The sequence below is a fragment of the Myripristis murdjan genome, chromosome 9 (assembly GCF_902150065.1).
Source record: "Myripristis murdjan chromosome 9, fMyrMur1.1, whole genome shotgun sequence".
NCBI classification, from domain to species: Eukaryota; Metazoa; Chordata; class Actinopteri; order Holocentriformes; family Holocentridae; genus Myripristis; species Myripristis murdjan.
In genome coordinates, this window is record NC_043988.1 from 7,441,362 (window position 1) to 7,461,533 (window position 20,172).

General features: G+C 41.6%; 2 protein-coding genes across 5 annotated transcripts; one reads left to right on the forward strand and one right to left on the reverse strand.

Annotated features, from left to right (window-relative positions):
- The first annotated feature begins 88 nt into the window (after positions 1-88).
- ankle2 (ankyrin repeat and LEM domain containing 2) lies at positions 89-19,925 on the forward strand. Of its 4 annotated transcripts, none has more exons than XM_030059800.1 (13): positions 89-176; positions 2,862-3,389; positions 4,386-4,580; positions 5,289-5,473; positions 7,871-8,059; positions 8,306-8,428; positions 8,784-8,847; positions 9,576-9,757; positions 9,922-10,028; positions 13,568-13,758; positions 14,244-15,102; positions 17,151-17,282; positions 18,663-19,925. In XM_030059800.1, exons 2-13 carry the CDS (start codon positions 2,873-2,875, stop codon positions 18,880-18,882), a joined length of 2,964 nt encoding a protein of 987 aa, XP_029915660.1. In that variant the 5' UTR covers positions 89-176; positions 2,862-2,872; the 3' UTR covers positions 18,883-19,925. The 4 variants fall into 4 exon arrangements, with proteins under 4 accessions (XP_029915660.1, XP_029915661.1, XP_029915662.1 ...); XM_030059801.1 differs by having other exon boundaries at positions 158-267; XM_030059802.1 differs by lacking the exon at positions 89-176 and adding an exon at positions 1,734-1,862.
- LOC115365071 (heat shock protein 30-like) lies at positions 11,005-11,953 on the reverse strand. Its single transcript, XM_030059813.1, has one exon. It carries the CDS (start codon positions 11,738-11,740, stop codon positions 11,138-11,140), a length of 603 nt encoding a protein of 200 aa, XP_029915673.1. The 5' UTR covers positions 11,741-11,953; the 3' UTR covers positions 11,005-11,137.
- Positions 19,926-20,172: the final 247 nt, after the last annotated feature.

Genomic DNA, 20,172 nt, shown 5'->3' on the forward strand with positions numbered 1-20,172 from the left:
TTCATCATTCTAGTACAGCGCGCAGGTAGCAGCGCCGGGACGCGTTTTTAGCCTGAATGTGTCACATTTTTACTCAGGCAGGGTGTTGGGCGGATCTTGGGTCCTTGCTCTGTACATTTTTGAAACCGTCGCGGTGAGAAGACAGCTAGCATCAGTAGCCGGGGAGAGAGGAGGAGGTGGGCACCAAACCGTTAATAAGATAGCATTTTTAGCAAAGACACCAACGAGTTTGTGGTTTACTTTTCTGTTGTTTGCATGAACAAAAAGGTGTGTTATCCTGACCCGGCGTATTAACGTGCGGTAACAGGTAGCTTCACTAAATAGCTTCTTGCCAAGCTAGCTAAGTGGCTAAAGTTAGCATGACTGACAAACTGAGCCGCGGCCAAACCTGTTTTTTTGTAATGGAGTAGTTATGTTTTGAAAATGTCTTTGCTACTTTCTCTTACAAAATACTACCCATTTCCCCCGAGCAGTCGTATCCGTTAGTGACATGGGTGTTGTGTCCTGCTGCTGGTTTGCCTCACAGTCCCAAAGTTAGTCTGCAGAAATCGGCATGAAAAGGAGGACTCTGTATTTTAATTTTTCGGTGCACCAAGCCTTTTGTTAGTGCCACCAAGCTGTCTTTTGATTCGCTAGAAAACTGGACAGAAGGAAACATTTTGACACGAGGTTAGCTAGGTTACCGCTACCTTCTCTTGTCATGTCTGCTAAGGGTGAGCTTGATGCTGCGTTTATGGCTCATGGAAAATGCTGTAAATGCGAACTCTGCACGTGAAAATCCCATTACCGGTCGGCGAGGAAACTTTATTTTGTTTGACGGTGGATCCCGATCTTCCCGACCCACTGAGTCCTGACGTCACCCACCAGAAAATATCTTAATATTCAAAGGAACAGAAAATCAAGGCGTTTTAAAGATATTGTTGATTGTCGATTATTGATTATAAATATACATTACGTAACATTATCTCTTAATGGAGAGCACATCGGGCTAAACTCTTATCTTTCGCATGCTACCTTGCAGTGGTAAACGTTTAATTAGCCAAAAACTTAAAAAGCTGAAACTTACTAATAAAAAACTAGCTTGGTAAATCACATATGGACCACAAGGACTGTTGAATCAAGGGTGGGTGTTATTGTTTGAAAAATAGGATTTTTCCCCGATATGCTAAATGGACACATTACGTAGTGTTGTGTCTAAAATGATTTTCATCTTGAAATTATCTCCAACACATGGGAGACAACCATTTCAGTGTAGGCTGATCAGGTGCTAGGGCTGGGCAGTATATCTTTAATATATCCGTATCGTGGTTTGAGACTACACATGTAGGATTTGGGATATGTTGGGATATGACATAAGTGGATGCATTACAGTAAAGAGCTTATTAGATTGTATTAGCTCATCTATTTGGCCCTAACGGCTTGGCCATCATATCCACATTACTATTGATTGCTTATGAGATATACTCTCTATGTCAATAATCTAATGAAAGCACTAATAGTCATCCTTTCAGTATCGAGATGGAGGTATTCGGCCAAACATATCATGCTGTTTCATGTTTTCCATATCGTCGAGCCCCGAAGCTTGGCATTTAATAGATTTATCAAGTTAAAACTGGCGTACATGTAAGCATAGCCTTCTTGTCTCAAGGCGTTTTTAATAGCTAAGTCACTCACTACGTTTTCCCACCGGACCGGAATGCAGCATGAGCCCTCCCTTGAAACTGAGCATGCGCAGAACGTGTTGTAAACAATGAGACTATTCCAGACCGATTCCAGCTTTGTGTCTATCCAACAGTTTTATCTGTGCAAAAATAACAGTGACTTTCCAAAGCTCTGCTCATAAGAAATAAAAATGGTCCTCGGTAAGTAGGGAGACGCATTTGCCACTAGATGTCATCACGCACAGTTTGGTTTTTATCAGTCTCATCACCACGAAGACATGTCAAATTTGTTACAGCACGAAAAACCCACCAGGAATGGCACACTTGGGCGTGACAGCATACGATTATACGGTATCACAGTGTTAAATATCATTTCCCCCATGTCTTGTATTTTGGGAAATCATGAACAGTGCGATGGATGTTGGGTATGTGGCGTGCTTTAGCCGGTCTCGAGCTTGATTTTGATCTGAGCCGTTTTCCCTCATGCTAGCTGTGCCAGTCGCTCACTGCCGCCAGGGCTGCTGGTGCCGACTTGTTGGGTAGCTAGCTTGTTAGCGGTGGCTAGTCCCTAAATTCAAGCTCTTGTCATAAGGTATCATACATTGGCCGGCCATGTGGAACTGCTTTAATACCACTCGAATGCTTTAAGAGAGATTCACATATGTGAGAGGTTATATTGCTAACCGGTACATTTATGTGGTATGTTTTTTTTTTGTTGTTGTTTTGACACCCCATTTGATGTTCTTTACTTGTTTCTCAATCCAGTCATTATTGACCCTCTTGATTTAAAACAGAGAAAATGAGCAGCAGTTAAAAGCAAGGTGTGCACTGGTAATATTACCAGACTGTTGAGTACCAGTGGATTGCTAATGTTTTGAGATGTAACATTAATGCATGGTAAATCTCATCTAAACACAGTTTATCTTTTTATTCTCAGAACAGAGTTTATCCATCCTCTTGAGGTAAAGCAAGTTTTTACTAGGGAAGGTGATTATACATATAATTTCAAGTTGTTCTAAGCTAATGTTAGTTGTATGAGCACAGAGTCTATTACGAGAAGGCACATACTAGTGCTTTTCCGAAAACCTAGTATTGTGAAACTTAATTCATTTTGATTATTATGACCACTGACTGGAGATCGCAGTTTACTCTTTTTTTGTAACAACCCTGACAGTACTGGTATAATGTGGTGTGCTCTAGGGAGCTGAAGCATGGAGGCGGTTCTGAGCAGGTTGAGGGGGCTGAGTGCTGACGAGCTGCGAGAGGAGTTCGCCAGGGCAGACCTGAAGTGCGGCCCCATCACAGCAACCACCCGGGCCATCTTCGAGAGGAAGCTGGCACGAGTCCTCGCCGGGCCAGAGAGCAGCGCCACTGAATCGGACAGTAGCTCGGCAGCGGGCGAGTCGGGCAGCTCGGCCTCTGGCACTGACCAGGCAAACCCCATGTCATGTTCCACCTCAGCAGCCACACCCGCCACCGCCGCCACCACTACCAGCAGCAGCAGTCCACCCCAGGCTGCCAGCGAGGAGATGGATTTCGGTTACGGCATGGGTCTCAACCCGCCGGAGGAAGAGGAGATCTCAGTAAAGAAAAGGACCACCTCAAACAGCTCTGTGGAGGGCAGTAACTCTCATCCCCGAGCGGAAACCCCTTCAAAGCCTGCACAAGTGTCCCCGACCTTCTTTTATGGAGTATGTCCCCTGTGGGAGGATGTCCTGACTAGAAATGGTAAGAGACACATGGTTTGTCACGTAGTATGGTACAGTGACTTGTCACAGATCACAATGTTACACATGTTTAAAGGGAGCATTTCTGCTCAGTTCTGGAAAGTTGAGAACGGTATTCAAGATGAAGTCTTTAACTTTTGGGAAGGTTGTGAAAAGGATGGAAAAATGTTGTGTAGTTACAAACCTACTGTCATTTCACAAGGCTGATATTGATGTTGTGAAGAAATGTTGTCTTTTATAGAGGTATATGGAATTGTGAGTAGCATTGCCTACTGCTCTCAGTATGCAACATGTTGATCAAACAAAGTCTTAAAATCCAGTCAAGAAATCAAGGTCTGAAAAATCAGAGTTGAAAAGGAAAATATCTATGACCTCTTTGCGCACAATTGCCCCCATTATGATCCTTTGATAGTTAATTCTTTTGGCCTTGTGCTGACCCAAGGGCAAAGTCCACTTAAACAGAGATTATCCTGTTGTTTGTTTGTTTATTCATGGTGAGTGCTGTGTTGTCCAGTGGTGGCTTCTGTTCTCATCATGGTGTTCTTGCTGCTGTCATTGTCGGGCATCCACATTCTATTAAGTGGCTGTAGACATATGTTGCTATTTTTGTCATGGTAAGCCGCAGGGCAGTAGCACAGCCTGACCTCTCCAGAATAGAACATTGATCTAAGTTAATCTTGAACTACCATAAAAATCCATGCTGTTAGTATTAGTCCCACAGTGTAATTTTAATGTTTGGGCAATAGAGTCAAGCTATGCCCTTGCCGCAACTTCAAAAGCAGCGTCAATTCTTCATGGTACTCATGAAAATAAGACATTACAGATATGATGGGAAAGGAGCAGAACTTCAAAAACTTCTTCACCAATGGAAAAGCCAGACAAACATGAACGAATCAAAGCCCCGCTCGATGAAGGAAATAAACAAACAAACAAAAAAATCAAGTATCATATTGAAAGGATGTACAGTGCTGATTCTCAATGTTTTATGTCTTTACAGAGAGAGCACATGTTTACACAGATAAAAAGGAGGCCCTTCAGGCTGTAAAGATGATGAAGGGAGCCCGCTTCAAAGCCTTTTCCAACCGCGAGGAAGCCGAGAAGTTTGCCAAGGGGATTTGTGACTATTACCCTTCTCCCAACAAATCCGCGCCCTGTGTGTCCCCCGTCAAACCAGGCCTGGTCATTTGTAAGGGTAAGTAGAGAGGTGGTGTATATCTCAGTAGGTTCTGTTTTGTGTCGCATGGAGACTACAAAACCTCCATTTTGTTTCATCAGGAGGTGACACACTAGGGGCGTATTTTGGGCAACAGTCCCAGAAACATGCAACAGGGTCAAAAAGGTATTCACATATTTCATATCAACAACATGCTCCCTAGGTAATTAAAGCAGCCATGCTAAGGTAATACCGTGGGCTATGTAGCGCACAAGAGTTGACCGAAAAGTTGCCTCAATTCTACTAGACCAAGACCATTTTTAGAAACTTGTATTTGTAATGTTTGTTTTGTCTTAATTTTATTTATATTCATATATTTTATTGCTTTATAATGCGCTATATACAAATCTGTCTTTGCCAACAATAAATGAACAAGGAAACAGTAAACATGTTATCCCCCAGGAATGATGCATTCCCCCTTAGGGTCAGTCAGTAGCAAACTTGTCATCTTGTTTTAAACTGTAATTGTAGTACCTCCTTTGGGCTAATCAGTGTAAGTTGGAACATGTCAAAATGCAGTGGTGAGAAGCAGTGATCCTACATTTTGGTGTGTCTGAGATATCATACAACATATTGAAGGGATGAATAAACAACAAACACATGGAGACTGATGTACATTTCCACTGTTATTTCATCATGAAGGCCAACATCTTTGATCTTTCACTGTCTTGTCCCTCTCCTCACCAGACAACATGGAGGTCGACACCATCAACCGGGAGCGAGCCAACAGTTTCAAGAGCCCACGCACGCAGGACCTGACGGCAAAGCTGAGGAAAGCCGTGGAGAAAGGTGACGAGGTCGCCTTCAGCGAGCTGGTGTGGAGCAACCCACGCTATCTCATCGGTTCAGGGGACAACCCTACCATTGTGCAGGTGGGCATGTGAAGCTCGTTTCTGGATTTGACAAACTGTCTTCTTAGTTAGCCATTGCACAATCATGCTTAGCAACAAAAAAATCTGCCTAACTTTATATAGTCTAGATATGGCTGAGTGAATTTTTAGCAATCCAAGCTGCTGGAGACCTATTGTTTTTGTTCTCATTCTTTCTTTTGCTTCCTTCTCTTACTTTTCTCTACTAAAAGTGTTTGTGCAGCAACAACCCCAAATTGGCAGGAGGGCTTGTAAATTTCACCCACTTCTCAGGCACATAAAATGACACTCATTGACCTCAAGGTGGCGCTGTAAAATGTCTCAAATGACTTGTCCTAGGAAAATTCTTTCATCATTTTAATCTCTCAAGTGATCAACATCTTTGCTCAAATGGTCTTCTGCTCTTAAAGTATAGAATTATGTGATTTTTCTTTTGTCAGTTTTCTCAGAACCTTATTTTTGACATCTTGTCACAAACTGCTGGGTCATTCATCCTAAACTACTCAGGATCATCTACAGACTTCACTGATGTCAAGTTGTTAAAGACATTTCAATAAGTCAGTCTGTTTCAATTATATATACTAATCCACGTTTATCAACAAAGCTAATTTTCCAGAAATTTCAATAACTCATGAATGCGTTGAGATATAAACCTGATATCTGAGACACATTTTCAAGAGTTTTCACTAAGTCTGTGTGCTAAAACACATTGCGCTTTACCACATTGCGCTTTTATCTCGTAATCGGCTGCATGGATTTATACAAAGTTCAGTTTGCACAATCTACCGTCATGACTGTTGATGCAAAAAAATCGGTAATGATTGCTTAAAGTGGGTGTGGCTTAATGCAACAGATCTTAATTTCTTAATATTTCACAGAACTGGAATTTTTTCAGCACATCCACTGCTCTGTGAGAAAGGTAAACCTCACTGCAACCTGGGGCCAATTCTGAATATTTGTCAAGATCTACAAAATAAGTACATATCTCCATAAGTCTTCATTCAAATCCTACCGAAACTGACACAGTCTTTCGATACTAGATATCACATGTTTCAAGATGAAAAAAAAAAAAAACTCGCCAAAAACCCACAGATGATTGGGAAAAGAGATGAAATCTTAAGGAGTGCAGAGAGGGAATTCCTGGACAGTCAGGAATTCAATAGGTGCCAACCAGGAGCGTCCCGGTGGCTCACTGCATAACATGTTCCAAAACTGAGTGCTGATCGCAGCGTCCTGGGTTTGGCCCTTTGCTTAATGTCATCTCCTCTCTCTCCCCTACCTTTCCTGTTTCTCTCTACTGAAACTGCCAAATCAAGCAGAAATGCAAAAAGAAAAAAAAAAAGAAATACATGCCAACCAGATGAGCAAAATATCAAATTATATTATCCAGTTATGCCAAAATCACAAAACAAATCAGTTGTTTATACTGTGCCAGACAGTTTAGTATTTTATTTTCAAATTATTTTTTTTACCGTATGTGTCAGAGTTGTTTTTTGCAACTTTATTAGCCAGGAAGTAGGAAAAATAAAACCTCAAATTAAATCTTAAACAACAGGGATTATTACAAACATAACATTATACATGCATAGTCCATATACACCAAGTGTACCTACAAACACATTTGTCCACTCAGCTGTAGTCTAAATATCTGATGCACATTCAACCTGAGCAAAGTAAAATACCTCAGCACACTGCAGAGAACAAATATATTCATATTACTGTGTGCACCCACCAACCCCCACCCCCAGTCGACCTCACAACCTTCTCCTCTGTGGCGTCTTAATTTTCAGTCTACCATGCACTATAATTTGATTACTTGCATAACCTAATGGTTTTTATATTGCTGCTTGGAAAGATACAGCATTTCTGTAGCTTGTTGTAAAAGTATCACTGTGGGTTCCTAAGCTCCATGGAGCTTAATTCATAGCTATTTATGGAGGTTTGTTTTTCTGGTTTGAACTGTAGTCATTTGTTGATACATCAACAGTGTTTCCACACCAGTCTCGACCTTTCAGCTAATGCCTTCAGCAAAGTTGCTGGTGGTAAGATGAGGACAATCTGCGTTACTAAACATACTGGGCCTCATTTCCCTTAACAATTAATTTCATCGTGCCCCTTTTCTTATTCTGCTATTTTATATCTTCAGTTTTGCTTTTCTTAAACCTGCAGGTACCGTGCCACATTACTACTACCAACCATTACAGCAAACCACCATATTTTTGATGTCTTATCCAGTCCGAGCCAAGTTGAACAATAAAACATTGAAAGTGGTGGAGAGCATTCAGCACTTACTCCATGTTGTGGCCATAAAGCAAAAGTGAGCTTATTTTCCCTTTGACTGTAAATTATAATGTATTGTGCCTTGACACTTACAGTTGTCCCACTGTTTTGTGTGGTCAGGAGGGCTGCCGGTACAATGTAATGCATGTGGCGGCCAAGGAGAACCAGGCGGGGATTGCACAGCTGCTGCTGGACACCCTGGAGAACCCCGACTTCATGCGCCTCATGTACCCCGACGACCAGGAAGTCATGCTGCAGAAACGTATCCGCTACATTGTAGACCTTTACCTCAACACTCCCGATAAGGCTGTGAGTCCTCACACCACACCAGCCGAACCAGATTAGATTGGAGAGGTCATTTTATTGCACCTATTCAGACATTCAGTGAAGTCACGGCACGTATCATTCAAGGATTAAAAAAAAAAAAGATTATCAGAGTTTTATTTCTGCTCTGCGGGTCAAACCTGTCACTATCAAAACCAGACTTTCCCTTGATTGAAAATTAGTTGCTGAGTTTATATTCTCTGTCTGCTGTGTTTCTGCTGTGCGCTCCAGGGCTTTGACACGCCGCTCCACTTTGCGTGTAAGTTTGGGTGCCCCGAAGTGGTCAACGTCCTGTGCTCGCACCCCGACATTGATAAGAACTGCAAGAACAAGTATGACCAAAAGCCTTGTGATGTAAGTGTATCCTTCAGTTTTTTTTTTTTTTCACTTTTATTTGCCATACTAAGCATGCAAGCTGAGCAGAAGCGCATTCTCATTCACAGCATGGCCTGGGAAGCTGCCCAGCACAAACAGTCTTGTATGGCTGACTGGTGAAGGACACCTTGACATTAACTGCTGTGGGAGTTAGTCGTTTTTAACTTGGGATTCAAACTGACCTTTATCAACTTTTCTCTCAAACCATCTGGCTACCATTTCCCCCTAACATGTTGAAAGCGAAAGGCTGATGCAGAAACAAATAGTTTCCCTGGCTAATTCAGCAATACTTGTATGTCTGCTGTACATGTTTCACTAACTGGTCTTTCCACAGGTTATTTGTGACAGAAAAAATAAAACCCAAGAAGTGAAGCAGAAAATACGTGACTATTTGGAAGGTGAGCACCCTTCTTCAGATCCTTTAATACATTCCTCCCTCTCAGAGGAACATTGACAATGTACATGCAGAGGATTGGTTAAACGGGAACAGCACATATAAAAATGATAACTTTGGAATCCAAAAAGAACATTTAAGCACACACCAGGATTCTAGGATTGACATCATTTTATGAATAAATTACATTAAAAGAAAAGTAGTGAACTGCACATTTTGCATGTTGCTTCATCAGATTCACTGTAATAGAGGTTTGATTGCTCTTGGCGCCAACCATACTGAAATTGTATTGATTTTATATCAGTATCATGATATGAGACTAGATATCATCTGGGATTTTGGATATTGTAATGTCATGATACGGCATAATTATTGTCTTTTCCTGGCTTTAAAGGCTGAATTACAGTGAAGGAATGCAGTTTTCTAAACGTATTAAACTGTTCTAGCTGTTTTGTTATTTTCTCTACATGCTTGATCATCATATCTGCATTGCTAGTGTTTGCTAATTAAAAATCTCTTGGGTGTAAGTCTTTTAAGAAAGCACCAAACATCATCTCTATAATATCGTTATCAGTATTGAGTTTTTCAGTCATGGATATGGTGGTTTTTGATTTTGTCCATATCGCCCAGTGCCATGTAGCTTTGTTGCTGTTAGGAGCTGTGGATAAAAGCCATGTCTGTCAAATGTTTTTTGTGGCATGTAATGTTTAAGAAGTGACTATTCTACCATAGACCGCTGCTATATCCCCTTACTGAGGGCAACCGACAACACTTCTCAGCCCATCATTGGTGCCCCCTGGTCCCCCGAGCCTTCAGAAACTTTCTGTCATTCGCTGAGCTCGTGGCCCACAAGAAGCCCTGTGGATCCAGTGATGACTGTCAAAGCATTTGCCGGCCCGCTGAGCCCCTCTAAAGTAAGTCCTTTACCTTCTTACATGTGCGCATTGAGCCTCATCAAATCAAATGTGCTTTGGTGAGGCAAGTTTGTCATAAAATAATATCAAGGAGAGACAAACAATGACTGTAATTAGTTCATGTGGAACCGATCATCTATAATCAAAGTCATCTTCCTCTGCAGGCAGACGAGTTTCGTCGGGCATGGAAGACGCCGCCCAGAGACCGGGCAGAGTATTTCCACCGTATTCTTAAGTCTGATCCTGACCGGGGGGCAGAAAGAGTTGGCAGGCAAGTCCACAGTTACGTTTTCACTCTGTTTGGAAGACCAGATAACGATCAGTTGACAGACAGTTTTGGTATTTGTATTCGGCTGTATTTCTGGCTCCTCTGCCATAGTGTCTGTCAGTAAATAAGCAATCTTGCTGTATTCAGCAACTTGGCACTAAAAATAAGGTTCCAGTTGAACTATACAGGGCAAACTATCTGTCCATGAAGTAGTGCTGAAAAACACCCATAAACAAAAAATTGGATTTAAAACATTCAGTCTTTGTCCGTTGTCCTTGACACATTACAAATCTGTTCCTTTTTGTCCCCCTCTCAATGAAACTGTAGGGTGTGGGGGGGTGATGAGTCAGTGTACACCCATTTGTCTGTCTACGTGTCACAGTAACAGAAGGAAGGTGTAACAGAGAGATGAAGTAGTTAACTTTTCACACCTCTTAGCCAAAAGAGGATATATCATAAAAACGCTCAAGACTTCTGAATAGATTCACACATCATCACAAAACTTCAAGCAGGTGTATCAGGGCCAGAGAAGACCTGATTAACTTTTCAGACCATTCAGTCAAAAGGGGGCATGGCAGTGGGTGTGTCATACCACAAAAAACATAGAACTTCCTAACAATTTAGAATAACACCACAAAATTTTGGTTTGTTTGGGGCTAAGGGACAGCATATTAACTGCTAACACTGGTTGGGCCATGCCCCCTTCCTCTCAGGCCACATCCACCTCAGTGTTTTTGCAGTTTCTCCAAACAGGGCCTTGTAGGGTGTCCTTTGAGTCAATGTGTACCTGTGGACAAGTTGGGGGTCTTTTTCCTTTCCTACTTTCAGGAGTTGTCCCGTTTTGTCTGCTGTAGGCTGTGGGCCTTGTCAGCCCTTTTAGACTGTAAACCATGATTAAACTCGAATTTGAATTTGATTTTCACACTACTTTAATTTATGCATGAGAGAACTAACAGCAAAAGAGCAAAACGCACATAAAACAATGCTTAAATAATTCAGGTTCGATTACATTTATTGATTATAAAAAATGCCATCCATACAACAGTGCATGTGGTCATCATTAGCACGTATTTAGAGTATTATGAACATAACTGTGCACAAGCAGAAGGAGATCAGTGTGTCTTGTCCTCAGTGTCCTGAGTGCTTCCGCCGTCTGTGTGTGAACACACACTCCGCTGTGTTTTCTCCTCCAAGCTCCTCTTGATAGTCAGTTCTCTCTCAGTGTCCTCTGCACATGGAGCTTTTGCTGCCTGGATGTGCAGCTTCCCGTCTGCAGCCAGGTAGCAGGTGACAGCTTCAGGATTAACCTCCAGGGGCAGATCAAACTCCTGCCTGAACTGCTGGCATCTGTAAGAGTAGGAGCCTTTCCTGTCCTCCTTCTTCTCTGTCTTCCCACTAACTGTCAGCCTCCTGCCCAGCTGCTTCACACTCAGCTCCTCTGGGGAAAAGTCTTCAGTGTCCAGGCTCAGGCCAAAATGCTCTCCCTGATCCTCCAGCTTGTAACACACTGGTTTGACGGCCAGAGTGGTTGGGATAGGCTGGGTCTCCTTCTGGATCTCGTGTTGAACTTTGTCCACCAGCTCCTGTCTGTTTGTGCGCAGCAGATCCCAATGATGGTAGAGAAGAGGCTGCACCTCTGGCCAGAGCCTGTGTGCAGGCCAGTAGAAGTACATGGAAGGGCTGAAGGAAGCCTGGAGTCCATGTGAGCACAGCATCGTCAATGTCTGTTCAGTGTTGAGTCCTCTTCTTCAAGTGTGTTGTGTTGCTTTCTGCCTCAGCTGTGGGACAGTCCCAGCGTTTATATCCTCACCAGAGGAGCTCTAGTGTTTTCAGGAACTTTCCTGACTGCAGCATCTCTCCACTGGGTGGGGCTGTTACTCAGCTGCTGACGTCACCACACTAATCCACACCTAAAGGAGCAGTCCTGTGTTTTCTGGAACTTGCCTGGCCTTGACTGAATTTAATGTTAAATGTCACAGAATATAAACAGAGTGACAAATCTATACCCAGTGTGACTGGGAACATCAGTCTTTTACGTGTGTAAATTGAAACTCCGATCAATGTTGCAGTCATAAAAAAGATGGTGGCTGCAGGTGTTTGAGTGACTTGATTTAAGCAGAATGAAGACAGCTCTCTCAGCACTCTCCATGACATGAAGTAAAAGAATGGATGACTTTCCCCAGATTGCTGTGATACAGTCGTCTTAATTATAGATATATTTCTCAAGTGAATAAAACCTGACAACACAGAGACACAGAATAGAAGCAGACAGCAAATAAATTGGTTAACAGAGTTGATGTAACTGTTTTTTTGCTTTTTTCTTGTTAAGAGAGAGAAGCAAAGAGCGTACACCTCTCACCCCTCTATATGCCACATGCAATTCCAGTAATATAATTTCTCTTTTAATATTGCATTAATTCACAACAAGTCGACATGAAATTGATTGGTGTGGAGTCGATTTACCATGCAACAGTAGAAGCTTCAAACTCCTTTCTTTTTGGTCTTCCTGACATCTGAAAAGTAAAAGAACTGAAGCTCTCTGCGGGGGATAGAGACCCAAAAAAGTCCAAATACACTTCAGTGTAACACTTAGACATCACCATATGTTATCCCTGTGAAGTTTAACTGATAATCAATTACTGATAAATCTGACTTACTGAGGATTTTAAATATATTATGCTGTGTATGTAGAAGTTACCAGTGTGAATGTTGTTTTTTCTTGTCTGTTTCTAAAAAGCATTGAAACAGACATTTGAAACAGCATTTTCACAGTAATTGCCTGACTCACTAGATTTAGTTGCTAGACTGTTGGTGTTTACAGGCAAACTGATGTTTATTGTGAAATGGTAAAACAAGATGTTGCTTGTAAAACAAGTTAGATTACAAACTGTTATGTTTAATACAAATTGCTTCATCAATATCAAAACACAACCGGTGCTTAAATGGTCTTTTTATATAAGTTGATGCTAAATATGTTGTTCCAGTGGAATACTACAGGATATAAACTAGCTAAAAGGCTCTGCAGGCTAAGCCATGCACTGAAACACTCAATTTCAAACCTTACTCATCCTTGGTCACGTGTCATCTCCTCTCTTCCCTCATAGCTTATATCAGTCTCCCCTCTACACTACCAGTCCAAGCAGAAATGGCACAGATGGTGACAATAGACATAATGTGTAATAAAGTGCTGTGAAGTACTGTCAAAATTAAAAAAAAAAAAATTTAAAAAAATGTCAGAATAGTACTGGAAAAAGCTTGAAATTTGTTGAATTCATTTTTGGGGTGTATATGAAAATTGTTGTTTGTGTAGTATATTTAGGCTGATTTATCGGATTAATATTGGCCTTTTCTAAAGTATTAGATACCGGCTTTATTGTTGCATGTCCATGTTTTGTCTGTTTTTTTAAATCAAAATTCAAAACTTAAAAGGTATGGAACATAAGCAGAAAATATTGACCATCTGTGGCTGTATTACTGAAATATTGGCTCTGTCACTCAAACTAGTTTTTAATAGTAAGTGAAGAGTCCCTCTCTGTCCACAGAGACCTGGCTCGTGAGATGGGCCACCCCTGGGCTGAATACTGGGACTTCCTGGACAGTTTCTTGGATCTGTCATCTACAGAGGGCCTCCGTAAGTTGGAAGAATACCTCAACAAGAAAGACTTCAGCCAGCGGGTTCATGAGGAGGCTGGGGAGAACGAGACCAGCAACAGGTTCAGAACTCCCTCTCCAGGTAACTGTATCCTCTTTACAGCAGGGACTCTACAGATCCTAGGAACAGGTCTCTGATTTCGCTGAACAGCCCTTACATCTCAGCTTTAGAGGAATCCCGTTATAACTGCATCACATTATATTTATACTAAATGACAGTCAAATATACTGTACAGTCAATAGGAAACAAATGTTCAAAGAACATTGAAGTGCAGAAAAACACTATGCATGTTTCAGACAGGGAATATGAAATTAGCAATGAATATAGATTTCCTTCCAGACTGAATTCACCCTTTGACATTGCAATGTAATCCAAGTGATGTGTCAAACATTGTTTTTTGTCAGATATCTTGAACAGATTAGAGTTTAAAAAAAAAAAAAATCGGTGTATTCTCCAGAGTTAATAAAATTGTAAAGTAATGTGTGAATAAATTATAACAAAGAAGTCTTTTTTGCATCTTTTTACAAATGCCTCCTCTGTTCGTCATTCATCTGGCCTGGGTGCAGGCAAGCCCAAGAAGTTCTGCAACTCTGTCTCTGTGGGAGCCTTTCTGGACGAGGGTGATGACATCAGCCTAGAGGAGATGAAGAACCGACAGAATGCGGCGCTCACCAGCATCACCTCCTCTGCCAGCGCCAAGGACGGCCTGAAGGGTGCCGTGGGTGGCCGCGAGTTCCACATCCTGCACCACCGCAGTGCCGACCTGATTGAGACTGCGGCCGAGCAGGACCTACTGTGCTGCTGCGACGACGGCCTCCTCTCGCCAGGAGTGGCCTGTAAAACAGGCCTGTGCTCCACCTCCTCTGTGAGAGACAGGACTCACAATGGGGACAAAGTGTCCCCCCGCACCTCGCCGTCCTCCTCCTGCCTGCTGTCACCCATCTCCAATCTCATGGTGGAGTTTGAGCGTATGTCCCTGCAGGAGCCACTGGACAGCCCCACCAGCTGCAGGGAGAGGAGGAGCAGCGGGGGCAGCCGGCACAGGGAGTCCCGGGACTCCTACAGCTCCTCCTCGGCCACAGAGCTGAGCTGTGGGCTGAGCCGGCTTTCGCTGGGTCACGTTGGCCAGGACGCTGAGGGTGGGGAGGAGCCGGGATGGAGCAAAGAGGGAGGAGAGGTTGGGGAGAGGCGTGCCAGCGGCAGCTCAGAGGAGTACTTTGATGCCGAGGAGGCCCTGGAGGGCCTGGCCAGGACTAGGGGGTCGATGTCAGGGGGTCGCATCTTTTGTGCCAGGTCCAAGTCTTGGGACCATGGGGGGAGGGACCTTAGCAGCTCGAGCTCCTCTGGCTCCTATAAGTCCTTGGATAATTCCGACTTCCTGCCCAGGACCCCGCCACGCATTAGAAAAGGACTTTTCATCGATGGGTAAGTGTCTTTGGATTCCTCTGCACAGGGATTGATGCTATCCTAGCCCCTGTGGCAACTAACAGCTTGTCAAAATCTTATGAAGTGCATTTGTAAGTGGGTCAGAATTGATATAAATTGCCTAATGATGTTTTAATATCTTCAGAATCACAACTTAATAATGTCAGGGTTGTTGGCTGGTTTACTGTCGACATTTCAGTATCTTTCATTTTTGGTCCTATAATCTCTCCCCCTTTTCTAAACAAGGTTAGCATGCTGCAGCATCAGCCGACTGTAATTCCCCCATCTGATTAGTGTTAGTGTTTTTGTGAAGTCAATAAAACATACAGCTAATTACAGAAGTGTCTCCTCCTCAGTATATTGTCAAGGCTACATTTCAGACTTGCTCTTTTGGCTGAGACAGCACAGCTTGAAGGAACACCATGAACCCACACCATGAGTCAGAGATGCACTGAATTATGGTGACTGTAGTCTCAGGCTTTAAATGCTTGATGTCATTATATCTCTATTTTTTAAATCTGTATCAATGAGAAACATTGGGTTTGCATCACAACACCCAGTACGAATCTTTTTTTTTTTTTACCTTGACAGGCCACCAATATATTGGTTATATGGTTGTCACACTGAATTACCACAATATGAGACTGAAGATATAATAGGACCATCCCAGTGATGCTGAATGTTTGGCCAGTTTACTACACTTTACCCACATTTTACAGTTCAACAACACATTTTGCAACTCTTGGGGGATACTAAAGATTTCATACCATACAGGCTAATCAACATCTCTCGATTTTCAAAGTAGAATTTTTGGTTGTAAAATGTCCTGTTTTTTGGCCATCAATATTGTTGCCATTCATGTGTAAAGTAAACATTTCCCCAGGGACATCGTCCGTCAGAGACACCATTTCACTCTGCCCAATTTTCAAGTCATCCACACACAACAGTGCTGCTGCTTTTAGAAAACTAATGTGGACAACTTTATTACAGTGATGGAATACAGGTGGGAAGAAAGCTTGAAGAATCTGAAAGTTCATTTTCATTTCACAAAATCATTGGTATGGTCCTTTAACATGTCATTTGGCACTTTATGATAATACCACATTTTTAAACCTATTATGTGGAATATTTTATTATTTATTTCATATTGGTGATATACTGCCTTATCAAACACCTGACACATAATCTCTTGCTCCAGCAAGTGATTTTGTTTTAACATTCACTAGCAGCAAATTTAAATATACTGCTAACCAGTTATCTTACAGGGATGACTGATATATTAGGGGATTATTCGTATCAACTGATACAAGCTTTAAAAAGCAATATGTTACAATGTTACAGGTTCATTTAGACTATTATCACTATTTTTTAAACACTATAAATAGTATTAGTGCTAATATTTGATTGTGCAATTTGTCGTGTGTGTGTCAATACGGCTGTCAAAAAAGCAACTAAAAAAATCTAGCAGGGTCTTTTGTTTACAAAATAGACAGAGCAGCCATTTTGACATGAATAGCAGGTAAACAGAAGTGTTAGTAATTATTAATTAAGGCTGTGTTCCATTTAGAGCTAACAGAGCGGAGCTGTTACTAACAGAGTCCTGCTGGAAATGGAGCCTTAATTAATGTCATTATTAACACCTGAGTTTACCTGCCATTTCATGCCAGAATAACAGCTGTGAAAAAGCTCTGTTATTCTAAGACAGACCTCTCTGAAAAGCTGAACCTCTTCACAGCTGCATGTATATTCAGTTTCTTACAAATTCATATCAGTATTGGTTTCAGAAATTATTTATGGGACGATATAAGATATCAATATCAGCCCAAAAAACATCATTCTTTCCCTGTTGTCCTACCCAGGGTTTTTATCTCACCCTAGCTGTCATGTCTGAGATTTATTTTACCCAGTGTTCTCCTCTTCTCTTGGGTGTCATCTTTTCTGTGTTATTTATATTGGTAATAGAGCACTCCTTGAATGCTGCTTATGGAAGAACACTGCAGAAATGAGCATTTTAACAAAGAATGATCACATGATTGATGTTTTCACAGGGATTCACCAACCAAGTTGGACAGAGAGGTCTTACTAGCAATAGAAGCCATAGACATCGATCCCCAGAAGTATCCCAGCATTCTTAAATGGAAGAGCACAATGAAGACATACTCGGCATCGGAGATGCAAAGGTTGGTAGGCTTGCCTGTGAAAGACATTTTAATGTGTTGTAGACTGAGATTGAACAACAGCGTTATAAATATAACATATGTTGTGTGTTATCTATTGCTTTTGTAGTATGTTTTGTCATGAAGCTTTTATGGTTTCTTCAAAGAGAGCTACCTGATCTCAGTAGAGGATTAAATCAGGTTATCAGATCAAAAATACTGCAATATATGTTGATTATATAAAAAAATAATTTCAGACAGTTTAAAGACTTTGTATCAAAGAGTCATCAGATAGCTATCGTTGGCTACATTTACATGAACACTGTATTCTGCATACTGGTTCCCATACCAGTTAAGGTCCAGTTTGGAATGGCCTGTTTACATGCAGCTTTAATAAGTAAACAGGATTTCTGTTTATCTGTGTGTGCCGGCCAGTGGATTTGGCAGGTAGAGTGAGCTTGTTGCAACCACACGCCTGAAAGATTTTCCAAAACATGCCATACTTATTCAGACGTTTGACTGCATTTTTCCTACCTTGCAGGCTGCCGTTTGCTTCCATTAATTTCAATACAGCTCAAAAATTAACTTGCAGAAACTTCAATCTTACTTGAAACATCAAATCCACCTCGGTGACCATTCTGCCTGGGTTTATTTTTGTTACTTTATTATTTCACTGAAATTTACTCAAATGCTCAAATTGAATTGAAAAGGCATTCATATGCTGTTTCGTCTTTAAGTCAAACCCAGAAGATAAAAAACAAGCAAATATAGACACTGAAAAAAAATGGAGTCGCTGTGGCTTCTTGTTGCTTCAGTGAACTTCTCCTAATAGGTCCACTACGACCAAATGGACATTTTGTTTTTCCTGTTTATTCAGTGACACATGAATGCACCGCTGCTCTCTGCTGAACCTGGAAATGCTTTCCATGCAGACACCCACACAATTTAATGCACAACTCTGTCAGGAAAATAATCCCTGAGGAAAAGATTGTTTTACAGCTAAATTCAAACATTTGTCACTTCTGATTCTGACGTTAGCCAAAGAATTCTGAGGGATTTGACCACTTACTGATAGCAGTTTTTAATGATCTCAAGTCTTTTTTTATTTCAGTATGTACTCTCTTTTTGCCAAAATATGTATCAATATCAATATCTCTACAACTCTATCCTTATGATGAATAATACGGTAATACTGCTTTGTCTTTTTCTTTTTTAACACAAGCGAAAGGCTTTTTTTTTAGGCTTTGTAGCTGAAATTTCTTGATTACAACCACACTATCAATCCATCGCAGGCATATTTGTGTTCCTTTTTTAATATCTTACTGAATGCACCTTCATGTATCTGACACATGAAACTGTGAGTGTAAATGCAGCCACTGACTGATGCTGATATGTGTCGTCCAGCTGGCCCAGCCCTTCGGTGGTGAAACCTCGACTCAGGATGCCACACCACACGCCCGGCTCGTCACCGGTCAGCAGCCTGGTGTCCCCGGCGGCGGCGGCTCGCTTCAGTCCCGCCCGGCACGCCACCCCGCCCGACTTCAGCCCCAGCCGTTACAGCCCCGCCCACGCTAGCTACATCCAGCGCATCCGCCTCAAGCACTTCAGCGAGCCGCCGCTTTAACAGCCAACACCCCTTTCCCCCCCTTCGCATCCCCCACGCCAGTACAGATCCAGCCCCACCAAGGCGGCTGCACCAGAGCTCAGAACCATATTACCTAACAAAAATATGCACAAGCATCTGGAAGATTTGTATTAATGATGTATGGTACTACTCCTATATATTGCATACAGGAATTCTCATCACGTTGGGTTGTGATGTACGCTCAAGACTTTAAAAATGGGAAAAAGAAAAAAAAAAAAGACAGAAACCGGGTTCCTTGACGATGTATGTACTGTATGGGTGTGGACCATGTTGAATTGATGGTAATGTTGTTTGTGGCAAGTGTGAAGCACCTGTATCATAGCCTGAGTCAACTTTTTTGAATAATCATTAATACAAGCCGCACTCCCCGAAGTTAGTTCTTCACTAAAATCTTAGTGTTGAATCCTCAACAGGGTTCTGTCACTTAAATAGATGTTTTTAAGAAAAAGAAAAAAAAAGTAAAATGTCAATATTTTAATGAATTATTTTTTGTATGTCGGTCAGTAGCACAAAAATTCAATGTTTTTATTAATGGTGTTAAAACCAACTGCCAGTTCCTATGTTTTCCTCAGTTCAGGAATTGCCTTAATTTTCTGAAGTGATGGACCAGTCTTAAGTCAGTTTTGCCACATTCTCTCCAGCTTGATCAAGGAAGATCCTGAAACGACAACCTCGCTGGCTGCAGCGGTGAAACACGACTGCAAACATGGGAAAACAATGATAACACTGAGATCTTCCATGTTTTTGTTTTGTTTAATAAATGTGTGTACATTTTCCATCAGTCATTTTTCAGTGGTTTCTGGACATGTCTTGATTTTTTTTTTCTTTCTGCTAATAAAGGCAGCCTTAGACTGTGCAATTATTTTATTATCTGAAATGTCTTTGAATCACAAACATTTCACTGTGAGCCTGAATTACAAAACACGCCGACAGGTAACACGACTGAAAAAAAAAAAAAAAAAAAAAAATTCAAGCCTTGTCTTGTCTGACTAAACCTTATTGAAATTGCCAGTCTGAGGCCATCTTAAAGCTCAAACCTAGACTTCTTAGATCTCTTTATCTTTGTTGGTCCAAATTGGCTGAAATTAAACTGTACATAACAGGTTCTTGCAGCGCTGCAAAAGCAAGTTTAGTAATGTCTAATGGTTGAATGTGAACGTGCAAAAACCTGCTGTAGCCAAATTATTGGGAGGTGACCATGTTTAGAGGCAAATTCACTGCTGTATAAGGGGTTATCAGTTGAGTCTCAAGAAACATTCAAGCCAGTCA